The sequence below is a fragment of the Cherax quadricarinatus genome, chromosome 7 (genome assembly GCF_038502225.1).
Source record: "Cherax quadricarinatus isolate ZL_2023a chromosome 7, ASM3850222v1, whole genome shotgun sequence".
Lineage (NCBI taxonomy): Eukaryota > Metazoa > Arthropoda > Malacostraca > Decapoda > Parastacidae > Cherax > Cherax quadricarinatus.
The window spans coordinates 13,634,658-13,649,820 of record NC_091298.1 but is presented as its reverse complement, the minus strand read 5'-3'; the positions used below and the strand labels follow the sequence as shown (position 1 = coordinate 13,649,820).

General features: G+C 34.5%; 1 protein-coding gene across 4 annotated transcripts in view; it reads left to right on the top strand.

Moving 5' to 3' along the window:
• Positions 1 to 12,047, top strand: part of Septin4 (septin 4) — a 150,450-nt gene extending 138,403 nt beyond the window's left edge. For 3 of the 4 annotated variants that reach the window (XM_070082292.1, XM_070082289.1, XM_070082291.1), the window contains exons 6-9: positions 1,872 to 2,037; positions 2,240 to 2,373; positions 4,061 to 4,162; positions 5,903 to 12,047. In XM_070082292.1, the coding sequence (XP_069938393.1) occupies positions 1,872 to 2,037; positions 2,240 to 2,373; positions 4,061 to 4,162; positions 5,903 to 6,022 (522 nt within the window). In that variant the 3' untranslated portion in view covers positions 6,023 to 12,047. The remainder of the gene's footprint in view (positions 1 to 1,871; positions 2,038 to 2,239; positions 2,374 to 4,060; positions 4,163 to 5,902) is intronic. The other variant, XM_070082290.1, reaches the window with a different exon arrangement.
• Positions 12,048 to 15,163: the final 3,116 nt, after the last annotated feature.

Below are 15,163 nucleotides of genomic sequence, written 5' to 3'. Positions count from 1 at the left end.
CACCTTCCTTTCAGACAGCCTATCCACATTCACTTTGTAAACACCATGAACATTGTGACCTCATCTTCCCTATTCCTTCATACCCCCTGTTGTTGTGAGGTTCCTGTAATCTCAGAAACAAGCCTGAAGGCAAATCTTTGGAACTTGAGCTATTTTCTGTTGGAAGAGATATTGATACCATGCTGCTGCTACATATTCCAGTATTGGCTTCATGTAGGTAGTGCTGGCTTCATGTAGGTAGTGCATATTATCTTCAATGATTTCCTTGTGGAGGATCCTGATGGTTACTCATAAGTTATACAATGCATGAGCTGCTGACATCTCACACTGTTGAATAATTAAAATTTTCAGTATTCCATGCGACTGTTTCACTTGTAATAGGCATATCACTTAAATGATTTTGAAATACTGCATCAAATGTCTTCAGTATTCTTTCTAGAAGCTTTACATCTTCATTGTACTTATTATTGGTTGGTTTATTAGGTTTAAAGACTATCAACTACATTTATTTGAGAAAAAATTGTGGTGAGAATATTATGCAGAAAAAAATCAATTCGTAGAAATTGGAAATGGTGAGAGGGTTACTGTAGGTATATACTTAGGAGCATTGAGGAAGGGTCGTTGAGCTGGTTGGAACATTTGGAAAGGATGCAGCAATAGGATGACCAAGATTGCAGATGGGTTTGAGGTAGGGGGGTAAAGGAAGTTTTAAGTTTTAGGGGTTTTAGCATCCAGTAGGCCTGTGTGAAAGTGTTAGATCACATTGGAGACACATGGATTTTATGCCTTGAGGTGCTGTTGGAGTGTGAGCATGGTAACACTTATGAAGGGATTCAGAGAAACTGGTTAATCACTTTTTTATCCTGGAGATTGAAAGTGCAGTGCCTGCACTCTGAAAGAGAAGTAGAGATGTTGCATTTGAATTGTGATATCTGCAGACTTGGCTAGGCAGCTACTGAATGAATGATGGTGAATGTGTTACCTTTTTATGAGTCACCCTACTTTGGTAGATGCCCAGTGTTAAAAAAATGCATAACCCTCTCGGTGTATATGCCCTTTCTTTATTTTATTTTTTAACACATTGGTTGCCTCTCATCAAGGTAAAGTGAACTGAAAAAAAAAACCTTTCATTATTCATTTAATCACTATCCTGCCAAAAGTGCGTCGACATCATGGTTCAGATAACCTTTTGAACTGCAGCTAACCTGAATCCCTTCATAAATGTTACTTTGCTCACACTCTAACAACATGGCAAAACATAAAAACCACTTGCCTCCACTCACTCTTATATAAAACGGTCACACAAGGCAGTTGGATGTTTAAGCCCCTGCCACTCAAAAGCCTGCCTTACCCCCTCCCTCCAACCTATCTTCGGATAACTCCTACACCTCTTCCCTAGATTTATATTCCCTCTAGTTATCCTATTTTGCCCCAGCCTTACTATCTGTCCAAACCTCCTTAACAACCCCTCCTGCGCCCTTTGAATAAAACCTTCGGTAATCCCACACCATCTCCTAATCTCCAAGCTTCAAATTCTCTGCATAATATTCACACCAAACACTGTCCTCAAACCTGACATCTGTATTGCCTTCCCTCCTTCTTGCTGCAACATTTAAAACCCATGCTTCACACTCACATAACAGCACATTTGCTTATGCATAAAAGGACTCAGGATCTTTCTGGATGTGTTAATTCAAAGCTCTCCTAGAGTTTACTTAGTTATTATACAGTATTCTTTGATTTGTTGTGTTTCATTTTTATCCTTATAAGAATGCCCAAAGACTCAAATAATCAAATAATAATCTAGAATATTTTACATATTATGTGGTTTTAACTGCCTGTGTTCTTTCATTAATTTTTTTTTTTTTCAGATATATCAGTTTCCTGAGTGTGATTCAGATGAGGATGAGGACTTTAAACAACAAGATCGGGAGCTAAAGGCATCAATTCCTTTTGCGGTTATTGGGTCTAATTGTGTAATTGAGGTGGCGGGAAAAAAGATGAGAGGACGGCAGTACCCCTGGGGTATTGTGGAAGGTTTGTGATTAATTACCACAAATGAATCACTGCATGTAATATCTAACAAATAATTGCTTCTCTAGGGGATAAAAATATAATCTTTCAATTACATTTTGGCAAATTATTTCCTTGTAATTTCTGTAGGGACTGATACGTAACACATTTTCAATCTGAAATTAAATCACTATACTCTATTATTATATGACTATTGATCTTTTAGTTGAAAATTCTGCTCACTGTGACTTCGTGAAGCTGCGCACAATGCTGATATCTACACATATGCAAGATATGAAGGAGGTAACACAGGATGTACACTATGAAAATTTCCGAGCACAATGCATTTCACAAATGCAGGTAACACTTCGCAAAATCTGTTATTTATATAATCTGGATGTTAATTTAAAGCGTTGTCTATGTACTGTATGTATTAGTATGTGGTAATACAGACATTAAAATATATATAAAACATTTTTTAAAGTAGTGCAATAATTGACTATTCTTAATAAAACTTATATAATATAGAAATTATTATTTGGATAATGTTTTCAGTGTATAGTATCAAAATTTAATGTTTGTTGGATAAACCTCTATTCTGTAGCACCTTATATTCCACACAAAATACTAGGTGAAACTAAAAATTTCAGTAATTAAGTGCAAATTCTATTAAAAATTGCACCCGCATAATCAATGGAAGTATCACTGCAATACACAAATTTTGTTTCCTGTGATGTGCTTCCTATTAGTTGAATGTGGAAAGATATACTATGACTGCCTTCCTATATGGAAAGATTTTCATTTGTTTGTCACTCATTTCTAGAGGTCTTTCTATTTTTGTTTTTACTCTATTTTCTACACTTCCTTTTTTTTTTTAACTCTCTTCCCAACATTCTTCTCCTTTTAATATATCTTCTCTTATTTTATTCCCTACTCTCCTTTTATTTAAGTATTCCTTAATATATTATTATCCGTCATGTACATTATTGTGTTTATGATTTGTCCTTGAAATCTCTACAACTTTACTCTTTTTGTCACTTTTTTTTTTTCAACAAGCTCTTTTATGCTTCACACTTGCATTTCTCATTTATAACCGTACATCATCTCTGCAACTTCTTTCCCGTCATTTTATTATTACTTTTAGTCTTATTCACTGTTAAATGCAGTGTTAAACATACTGTAAGTCAGGTCAGATAACGTACAATGACAAGGAAATGTGTTCCATTTTAACAGTATAGTCTGCTTTTACATAGGATACACATAACAGGCCTAAAACTGTAATTATGCAAGACATGATGAAAATAACTTACTGTATTAAAACTCACAGTAACTAGTGGCAGTTTTCAAAGAAGTGGACTGATTAAATGCAAACAATTCACTAAAACATAATAAACTGTTTTAAAGAGTTCCTAAATAATGTAATGAAGAAATCATGAAACTATTACCTGGTCTGTTTAATAAATTAACACAAATGAATATTAGTATCAGATATGTGAAAGATAGCCAATGTAATACAAAATATATTGCTAAGCCAGTAGATAGGTCCTTAACTTTTAATTTCCAGCCAATCAGTCTGGCCTTAACAGTGGGGAAAATTATCCGAACAACTGTAGATGCCACTCAATAGTCACTTTGAGCAACATAATTAGATCGATTAGGTGTGTGTCAGTCCTTGCATGATCTGAAAAAGGTATCTCTACATCCCATAAGCCCTGCCCCCTTCTTTTTGTATAAAGTTAGGCCTCTTGAAGAATACACAAAAACCCACACTTAGGGGATGGAAACTTACGACAGTATTTCTGTCAGACTTGGACTTAAGCATCTTAATCTATTTCAGGCTTCACAAACTTGACTTCATCTCCTTACTCTAATATTTATACATCTGCAAGAAGCAGTGGCTATTCTTGCACTTGGCTTTATTTAACTTTGTCTTTCATAGCAGTCTCTTTCTTTCTCTTCCTCTATGCCTTCACTTCCTCTCATTAATGCATCATTGTATCTATGCATTATTTGTTATGCTCTTCTTATTAGCTGAATGTCCTTCCAGCAGGTAGCAATGAAGGAGAGGAATAAGCTGAAAAGAGAGAGTGCTGCAAACTTTGACCAAGTTGGAGATGCAGATAAACTACTTCAACAGAAAGATGAGGAGGTAGATAATTGTATCTTTCATCTTTTAATATTGTGTTTATAATACTTTATGAGAGTGTTCTCTTAACCCTTTGAGGGTCGACAGGCCCTCTCCGAAACTCGTTCTCAGGGTCGGCCAAATTTAGAAAAAAAAAAAAAATTATTTTCTCTTATGAAAAGATAGAGAATCTTTTCCCGATCATAAAGACACCAAAAGTTTGAAATTTGATAGAAAACTTACGGAATTATGCTCTCGCAAAATTAGCAGTCTCGGCGATGTTTACGCATCGGCGATTTTGCCCAATTTGAGCCCCATTTTCGGCCAATTTCACTTTACTAGTCGACAAAAAACATGAATATTTTGCTAGAACTCCATTTTTTCTATCGAATGGGTGCAAGAAACCACCCATTTATGAAATTCAACTATCCAGTACAGTGGTCAGAATTTAGCAATTTTGCCAATTTCACACAAATTTCAAAAGATGCCAATTTCCAAATAGGGTCCAGAATAAACAAGAAAGACATTCCTGGCACTAAAATGACATTTCCTCTAGTCATTAGTCACGTCTCAAGGCCCCTCTTATATTCGTTTGCTTTCCACTTTGAATTTTTATTCTCACAAAAAATATAAGATTTACTGTTATGCAGACTACTGCACTAGTGTAAAAAATGGTATAAATATTATTGGTGCACTTGTGAAAGAATATTAGACTCACCAGTTGACGTGTATTGCACGCTTGGCACGATTTGTTTACTTTTGAAGTTTGGTAAAAATCGAACATTTCTGCTACTTTGAGCTCAATTTCAAGGCACCTTTCATTGTAAAACCAGTCAAAATCATCTCAATTTCTGTAATATGTCTTCCATTCTATAAAATGAGACCAAGAAAACTAGAATACAACAATAAATACCATACGAAAATACACTGCAAAGTCGCTGATTTATTCCAAAAAAATGGTCAAAGTTTTTTTTTTCTCATTATGCACTGTGTGCTGCAGGATTTTTTTTAGACTGTGCACACTGACCACATAGACCCATTCTTTCATATGAAGGCCTACCAGCTTTCGCCCACTAGATTTGAGGCCGCTAGAATTTATGAGTACTAGTACGTCAAAAACCCCTACGCGTAAGACGTACTAGTACGACCAAAACCCTCAAAGAGTTAATTATGTACTGCTTATCACTTTCTAAATGAAGAATATTTGTGTTTAAGGTCTTTTTTTTATCTATTCTATTTTTAACATCCTCGTATGCACTGAACTGTGCAGGTTAAGGTATTCTTTAACTACAGAAATGTTTGCTTTGATAGGGAGACTAGCCCTAAGTATATTACTTTCTTGGCAATGAATTTCATGTTGCCTACCTTGCAAGCAATTTGCAAAGCTTGAAGATGTTATTGCAGATTTTTGGTATTTTAAATCTCTAAAAGATCAGCCCTATTCATGAAGAGTGTCATGTATCTCTTAGTTTATAGTGGTGACTAATTATGGTGACTAAAAATGCTAAAGATTAAGTGAATAAACTTTTTTATTTCTTAGATGATTTTCATTGCTATATTTAAATTATTTACATTTTTGTAATTTATGTAGGCATGGTCTGCTTACTTGAATTCAGTAGTCAAGCTGACCAAATCATATATTTCATCTAATCTTAAGAGAGTACAGCTGTACAGCTGACTGCTGTGTTGTATTCCAATGAATAATTTGTTGCACTTATAATGAATGGCAAGGTGTAATATCATTTTATGTCTGCCTCTCTCTAGATCCGGCGTATGCAGGAGATGTTGAGTCAAATGCAAGAAAAATTAAAGGAATCTGGCAAGGACCCTGCTGCAGCACTCTGCCTTGAGCCTGGTAAACGAGACTCTGTTGTCAACGTGTGACATTACCACCAAGTTGTATCACTTCATCACATCATATGATTCATGTGGTGTTTAAGTCAGCTGTGTTCATACATTATCAATGTGTGTGTGTTACAATGCCACCACCTCTAGTTTGTGACATCATAACTTCATATGTGTGTGGAAGTACTGTAAACTGAATGTAAAGTATATATTCCTAATATGTGCCATTTTCTTTGTCACTGATGCCTGCTGTTGAACAAATATGCATCATTAATTCTATTGTATCATTAATTGACAAAAATAGAAGCAAAAATAGCAATGACACATTATGGAATATATATAAATTAAAGGATTTGTTTCAAAATGAAATATGTATATATCCAGAAATTTGACTGGGTTGGGCAAACTGAAGACTTAATGATATCAAATCCCCATGAGGTATGGACTGAATGTATGTGCCATTTTTGTGGAAAGTGGAAATACCTAATGCATAGATTTTTAATAATTATTTCCTGGTAATTATTACATATTAGATTACCATAAGGGCAGTCTATACAAAATCCAAGCACCACAAAAAGCTTTACTGCAATATATGTACAGTACAGTACTTTGTATTTAACATCGAAGCATATTAGGCCTATATTGCTAGAAATTTTTCCACCTTTTCTTTGATTTTTTGTATAATACAGTACCCGTAATTCCAAATTAAATATTGACAAAGAAATTGTGAATATAAAAATTACATTACACATGTGTTTTCTGTTGGCATGTTTAAAACTTATTTTTAATACTGTATATGTGTGTGATACTATTTGCCTTTAAAGACCAAATTTCTTTGCAATTCTGGTACTGGCAGTCTCCAGTACTATGTGAAACTATATTTGCAAGTTTCCTACACAACAATACTAGTATCCAGTGTACTTAAAATTCCAGTGGTGAAATAAAGTTTGTGCTTAGTGCTCACTTTTACAATGCTGAAAGGATAATTTGAAAGATACAAGAATACCATAGCAGTATGCCTAACATCTCTCAAGATTATGATGGCAGTTGTACTAAGGACAGCACTCTATTTGACATGTACTTTATTATTATGATCATGGGTAAGCACTAAGCTTGTAAGGCTAATACAGCACCAGAGAAATGAGAAGTAATCAGGGAAGGATAGCTTCAAGTCCGTGCATCAAGAGCCCCTCACAAGCACAATTAGGGAATTTGAGGTGTTCATTAGTAAATTTGTCTAAACAAATTTTTTCTCTTGCTTAATAACACAACTACTGACAACCCTGTACAATATTTGTATTTTTTCCTATTTTTATAGTGTTTTTTATAGTGAAATGGTTTCTACATCATAACTAGTTTACAATCTATAATGTTAATGTAGGGAGGATGAATCAACTGTACTATTCTGTCAGTGCATTACATCTGAATCAGCCACTGCTTGCCTTCAATATCCCTCCTATAACATAGGTCAAACACAAATTAAGGTATAAAATTCAGAAAGAAACTTTTGTTTTTGAATCAGATATGTACTTGCTTATTCTGTAGCTTTTTTTTTTTAATGCTAGTAATTTTCTGGACAAAATAAACTGTTGTATATTAGTCATTAAAAGCATACGTTGGTATTCCTCAGTGTCAACAGCGACATACCTACCAGGCATCATTGTTGTATGTTCCCCATCTTTCGTACAGTATATTGCTAGGACATGATATAATTTGAAGATCTGTTTCTAGATGCTGTAGACATTCTGTTCCTTGCATATTGGTGCTTAAATAATAGGCAACTTTCATGTAGGAATGTATATTCATAAAATCACCAGGTACTAAGGGCTACTCTGAATAACACTTAAACTGTACAATACCCATAACTTGTATACTTGTGCCAGTAGTATATCCCCATATCATATCTGCTATTCAGTGGACCAAATACTTTGCTCATAATGAACAACCATATTCTACAGGACTTGGCCCGTGTTACTATTGTGCCTACTTTTTTAAGAAATAATTGGTGTACTGTACTGATATGATTCATGATATTCTTGATATTTATTGTCCTGTATTTTTTAAGAAAAAAAAATAAAATGAGCTTTCTATTCATTTCTGATTTCACAAGTGTACTGTAGATTGGCTTCTTACATTAATGTAATTTTTTTGAATGGCATTATTTTAATATGAACTGTACTATAATATGTTTAGTAATTTTTGTTGATATTCATTTACAGATTTGTAAATTTTGGAGCAATTACTGATGAGAGAAAACTAGAAGTTATTACAACATCTACTCTCACAATGTGGTTAACAGGAACATTAGTTCTTGTATGTGTTATTATATTCATGGGGAAGTGTTAAACCAATATGGGTCATACACCATCATGGATTAGGATGCAGTCAGGTCTGATCCAAGGAAAGGGAGGATACTTCCTATTCTATGGACCAAGAGCCTTGCACCTGCACCAGGGAACCCCCATCCTCCGAAGAGAGTTCTTGTATATGAGTTGGTATTAAATGTTTCCGTTACTTGTGATGCAATGGCTTGATCTAATCCCTGCTGGCTTACATGTACTGTCCCCTCCTTAGTACAGTACTCTATATGTTCCTTCTCTTAAGAGTGCATATTCTGTAATGCGTTTTTATGAACATTATTATTATTATAATCATAACTAAGCGCTAAACCCACGAGGGTCTTACAACGCTGGTTTTTATGAACAATGTGATATTCTGTACTAAATTACATTACCAGTACTTCACACTCTGATTTTTTCTTTACTGTTATTTATTTGTCAGATAACAATATTTAATTTTTTCACATAAAGTAATTGGTATTTTAGTTATTTTCCCTCATTTTCATGTCTTTTTGTGACACACTACCTCTTTCAGCTTTTGGTATTCAATATGTTGTGATTAATTCAACATTAATACTGTTTTATCAGTTTGCATGTAAATAAGACACAATAATACAGTGGACCCCCGGTTTACGATATTATTTCATTCTTGAAGTATGTTCAGGTGCCAGTACTGAACGAATTTGTTCCCATAAGGTATATTGTGAATTAGATTAGTCAATTTCAGACCCCCAAACATACACGTACAAACGCACTTACATAAATACACTTACATAATTAGTCACATTGAGAGCTGATCGTAAAGCGAGGGTCCACTGTACCAGCATTTTCATTGAGGAGACATTTTGCTCTCAAGCTTGGATTGATATAAGCTCCATTGAGCAAAACTTCTCTTTTCAAATGTCCTCATATTACACATGTGGCTCATTTACAAGCATGCTAGTATCAAGTACCAGTCTCTTGTCTACCTGTTCAAAGTTTTAATTCTTAAGGGTCGTGATAGTGTACCTTCTAAATCACCCAAGAGATGGAACTGTGTGCACTCTGTATTACAGGTTTTGTGTAGAATTTATTTATTTCATACAGTTATCAAATTGTTTAATTTCTATATGTATTATTATAAGCACTGGGAAGCACTAAACCCTTAGGGTTATACAGTGTCTGTTGAATGGGAGATAAGTTTGATTCAAAGAAAGGGAGAGTAGCTTTAATTCCTTGGATCAAGAGCCCTTTACCAACAGGTGTGTTTTTTTTTATATATATAAATTCAAGCAAGGAATATCCTCATCAGCAAATATATACAATTATTGTGAACATATGCTGTGATAAGATTAGACTGAAGTTAGTCTTCAGTATATTCTGAAGAAAATATGGTAGGAGTAACAAAAAGATCCCATTTATCACTTTTGTAAACAAGAAGCTGACAAGGATTTACACTCTAGAGTACTTCGATATGGGTCATGTGATCAGTCGTTGGGAAAGTGATATTCATTCTTCCAATCAACACATGAAATTAGACTTCTTAGAAATGCATATTTAATGGCTGCCTAGTATATTTGTGAAGAATATAGAAGTCATAAGCTACTTAAAATTATAACATGTTAGGATTATTATGAATATGTAAATTTTTTAACATCTTATAAAAATAGCTATTATCAGATTTAAGTGATAACTGCATTACAGTAACATTAAAATCATAGTTTGGAAGCCAGTTGGCTACAGTAAATGAAATACATTATTGATTTATGCTTATTATTTTCACAAATAACTCAGCCTGTATGGATCATTCAGCAATGATTAATGCATAAACAGTAGCATCATGTGGTGAGTGAGACTTTACCTGAACCATTAAGGGATTTGTGTCCTTTATAAAGGTAGGAATGTTTCCTGAGGCTTTGATGGTGAGTTATGAATATCCTCAGCTAATAATGGAGTTTATCATTAAGATGAATTTATTTTTTAAGTTAATATTTACTTGAAGCAATCTGTCTATATCTCTGAAGTGGTAAATATAACTAATAACTACGTACAAAAAGAGAAATCCACATACCAGTACTACAGATATATGTACAGTACCTATCATAATAGCTCACCTCTGCAAACATTTACAAAAAAAGCTGTAGCCTATGATGATAGTCTATATCAAGTAGAATAAAATTAAAGATTGCAATACTGTGAAGGAATATCATGTCAAACAAGGAGACAAGCTGAACAATAAAATAATTATTCAAGAAAAAATGTATGTAAGAATTTAAATACTATTTAGACTGTATCCAATGGTCTTCAAAAGTTCATTGGGTTTATGTGACAAACAAATATTGTAACTTGTTTAATTGTTTATGATAACAATATCAGTGACCATTTTTATTTTATTACTCTTTGAATCCAATTCAGAGATAATTTGTCTTTATTGAACCCACACTGCCACATTGTCACTTCACACAGTGTTTTGACTGTTTATAGTTGAAATGATTCAACATGATTGCCCCACTGTCAACAGACTGTAATGATGTAGATCTTCTATACTATGTATAACTGTTTCATTGATACACACAAGAACTTTCCTTATCAGCTTGGCTTTTCTAGGCTGTTCCAACTAGTTTTGTTTCTCTAGTGCAATGATCAAGAGACACTTGTGCAACAATTGGGAATCTTTATTCTGGAAATGTTTTGCCATGCAGTGGCTTCTTCAGTCCAATGCAGAGAAATGTGGAAGATGAGGAAGAGTTTCAGGTAATCAGTCCCTCAGCCTGGAGTTGTGTTCAGTCTTATTACTGGAAACTCCTCCTCATCTTCCACCTTTCTCTGCACTGGACTGAAGAAGCCACTGTGTGGCAAAACATTTCCAGAATAAAGATTCCCAATTGTTGCACAAGTGTCTCATTTATCAACCTGTCGGTTTTCTAAACCATTTATACACAATGATGAAGAGCTAATGCTTTATAGGGCTTTACGGTCATTACTCTCTGATTTAGAATGTCTGGAAAAAAAGTGAAGATTCTGAACAGGATAAAATTGATATGGAATGAATAATTACTCCATCTATTTGCTGCAGCACTTATATGTGTGTCATCTAAATGACTGATCATAACACTACATTAAACATTACTTAGTTGTATAACAAAGTCTATTAGTCAGTTGGTATTGAGGAGTCTACCCTTCAGTTGTTCCACTGATGTAACACCAGAATACAAATTTTGAGGAGATCTACCAATTCATTGCTATCACAGTTTATGTTAATGTGATAAATTCAAGCACTGTGTATATGAAACCATTTATAAAAAATCCCTTGTGCAGCTCTGATCAGACTAGCATATAACTGTTCATTATAGCATTCAAAAAAATACTGCACAGTAAATGCAATTTCTTATAGTTAGAGGACTAATAGGTGTTTGCAATTTTTCCTGTGATTTTGGGGACATTTGTGGAACATGAAGAGAAAGCACTTGATAAATAATTGTAACCCACAAAGCTGGTATAATTTTAGTCATGTAATCTCATTATATTAATTCTATCTTACACTTGTACACAGTTACATCCATACACAAACATTCAAAATAAAAAAGTAAACTATACACAACAAATACACATTCCTAAAGAACTATGAATGAGATGTGATGGAATGAATTTATGTTTATAGCTTTAATATCCTATTTGATTATGTTATTTATATGAAAATAAAATTATACTCATTTCTATTGATTAATAATAAAATGCACACTAAATACACTATTTCATTTTCCTGTGATATTAGTGTCCAGTATGATAGCATTTCATTAGAATTGGTTAAGTAAAAGCTCTACTGTAACTTTTGATCACGGATTTCAAAGCACTGAAGACAGAGTTCACTGGTTGGATTATTATTGTTATTATTATATTAAAAACAGGCATTGAAAATCAATGAGGAAGCTCAGTTGATAAATTCAGTAAGCTTTCAGATAGCAGAAGCAATATGACCACATTAACTCACTTAAAAATTACCATTTTTCCAGTGATGAAGATGGATGACAAAAAAAATGGGTCAAGGCAAAACAGGGATTTCAATTGCAAATACATGTATAAATCTCTAGACAAAATCCGACCAGGTTAACCTTGTCACTTTTTTTTTTTTTTTTTTTTTTTGCATTGATGCTGGTGACCAACAACAAGAATAATTGAATAATCCATGGATGAATATCTCTGCAAACAGAATCCAGACTTAAGAGATCGTAAGGTGATTTGGCTAATTATGGTAAACAGATTTGAAATAAGATAACTAGATTGGAAATCAGATAATCCAACTGTACATGAAATACTATAAGCATTTTAACTGGGTTACCTGTCACCTTATAAAAGTGGCTTTTAATCTTTTTCTACACAAAGGCACCTTTTTCTCATTTATTGTGCATTCATGGCACTTTTTTTTCAGCGTTAATATTTCTACTTGCATCATGAAAGTACAGTATAGTCTTCCAATCTAATACATGAAGGTGGCAGGAAAGACTTTTTTCAGGTAAAATACATTTCATAAAAATGTTGATAATAAATGTACTTTATGAGAAAAAAGTTTTCTCTGCCTCATTTATGGAAGTACGGCATTCACATGAAAGAATGGGTGGCCTGGTGGCTAAAGCTCCCGCTTCACACACGGAGGGCCCGGGTTCGATTCCCGGTGGGTGGAAACATTTCGACACGTTTCCTTACACCTGTTGTCCTGTTCACCTAGCAGCAAATAGGTACCTGGGTGTTAGTCGACTGGTGTGGGTCGCATCCTGGGGGACAAGATTAAGGACCCCAATGGAAATAAGTTAGACAGTCCTCGATGACGCACTGACTTTCTTGGGTTATCCTGGGTGGCTAACCCTCCGGGGTTAAAAATCCGAACGAAATCCTATCTTATCTCTTATCTTATCTTAATCTCAGCGGCCTGCAAACTATTAAAGAAACAGACAGACATAATCATATATGAAGCCAAAGAATACAGAGCTGTAAGGTAACAGAGTACAGTAATGGTGATGTGGAAATAATTTAATTTATAATGCAGGAGCTAAAAGAATCAAAAGGGCAGTAGGTAATGGCAAGGAAAGAGAACTACAAAAGTACTATGTTTGTGTGGAATCCCAGTCCCTCTGCTTCCAGCAACCACAACCTTTGGCATACAGTGAACCTCAATAGCATGTTCATTATATATCATACCTCTGAGAATATCTAGACAGCATCTCTGATGACCAATATCTTTTTTGTGTGTGACACGGTATTTTATTTATTTTATTTATTATTTTGTTTATTAACAATTTGAGCACACATACAGAGGTACAAAAAAATACAGATAAGAGCAGCATGCCAAAGCCACTTATACTATGCATAGCATTACGGGCTGGCTTAAAATTAACTTAAGATTAACTAAGCAATGATGAAATCAGTGATAAAACATTAATGTAAACAGATTACTATAAAGCACAAGTGAGTATTACAAAGACAGGTCATATGGTTGCATGCATTGTTGTACATTCAGTAGAATGGAGTATTCTGTTAGGTAGTGTATTTAAAAAATAATAAAGTTAGATTGGGTTTTAGGTTTAACATTTATGTGATAAAATTGTGAGAAACATTTAAGATATACAATTTATAAGGTTCAGTTATTCAGTATTTATTTGGTTTTGGGTGAGTAAGTGATCTTTGAGAAGAGACTTGAATTTATAAACAGGTAGTGTTTCTTTTATATTTACAGGTAATGAATTCCAGATTTTAGGGCCTTTTATGTGCATTGAGTTTTTGCATAGTGTGAGATGGACACGAGGAACATCAAAGAGTGATCTGTGCCTTGTGTTATGGTCATGTGTTCTGTTGAGGTTGGCAAGGAGATGTTTGAGGGGAGGGTTAATATCAGAGTTAAGTGTTCTATGTATGTAATAGGTGCAGTAATAAGTATGGATGTTTTGTATGGTGAGTAGGTTTAGTGTATTGAATATTGGTGGAGTGTGCTGCCTGTAGTGAGAATTTGTTATCATTCTAACTGCAGCCTTTTGTTGGGTAATTAGTGGTCTGAGATGGTTACTTGTTGTTGAGCCCCATGCACAAATTCCATAGGTGAGATAGGGGTAAATAAGAGAGTGATAAAGGGCCAGGAGGGCTGACTGTGGAACATAGTACCGTATCTTCGATAGTATGCCTACAGTCTTGGAAATTTTCTTAGAAATTTGTTGTATGTGTATGAAATTTGAGTCTATTATCAAGGTGGATTCCTAAGAATTTTCCCTCTGTTAGCTTTGTGATAGGTGATCCGTTTATCATTATGTTAAGAGGGACATCTGTAGCTCTGTTACCAAGCTGAATGAAGTAGGTTTTGTCAATGTTTAGTGTAAGTTTGTTAGTCCTCATCCAGGTAGATATTTTCTGTAATTCGGTGTTTACAGTTTTGGCTAGCGTGACATGGCTCGGGTGAGAGAAGACGTATGTAGTGTCATCTGCAAATAGTGTGGGTTTGAGTAATTGCGAAGCATTTGGTAGGTCATTTATGTATAGGAGAAAGAGAAGAGGGCCAAGGACACTTCCCTGTGGGACACCAACTGTAATTGGTTGTGCAGAAGAGTTTGCCCCATTTGCGTACACATATTGGCTTCTGTTGCTGAGGTATGACTTGAGGTAGTTGAGGGAGTGCCCTCTTATACCATAGTGTGACAATTTTACGTGGAGCAAGTCATGGTCAACTGTATCAAAAGCTTTACGTAAGTCAATGAAGATCCCCAGTGGGACTTCTTTTTTCTCTATTGCAGTGTATATATGTTCTAGCATGTGTATAATAGCATCAGTATTTTTATTAGGCCTGAATCCAAATTGGCAGGGGTTGAGTATGTTTTGG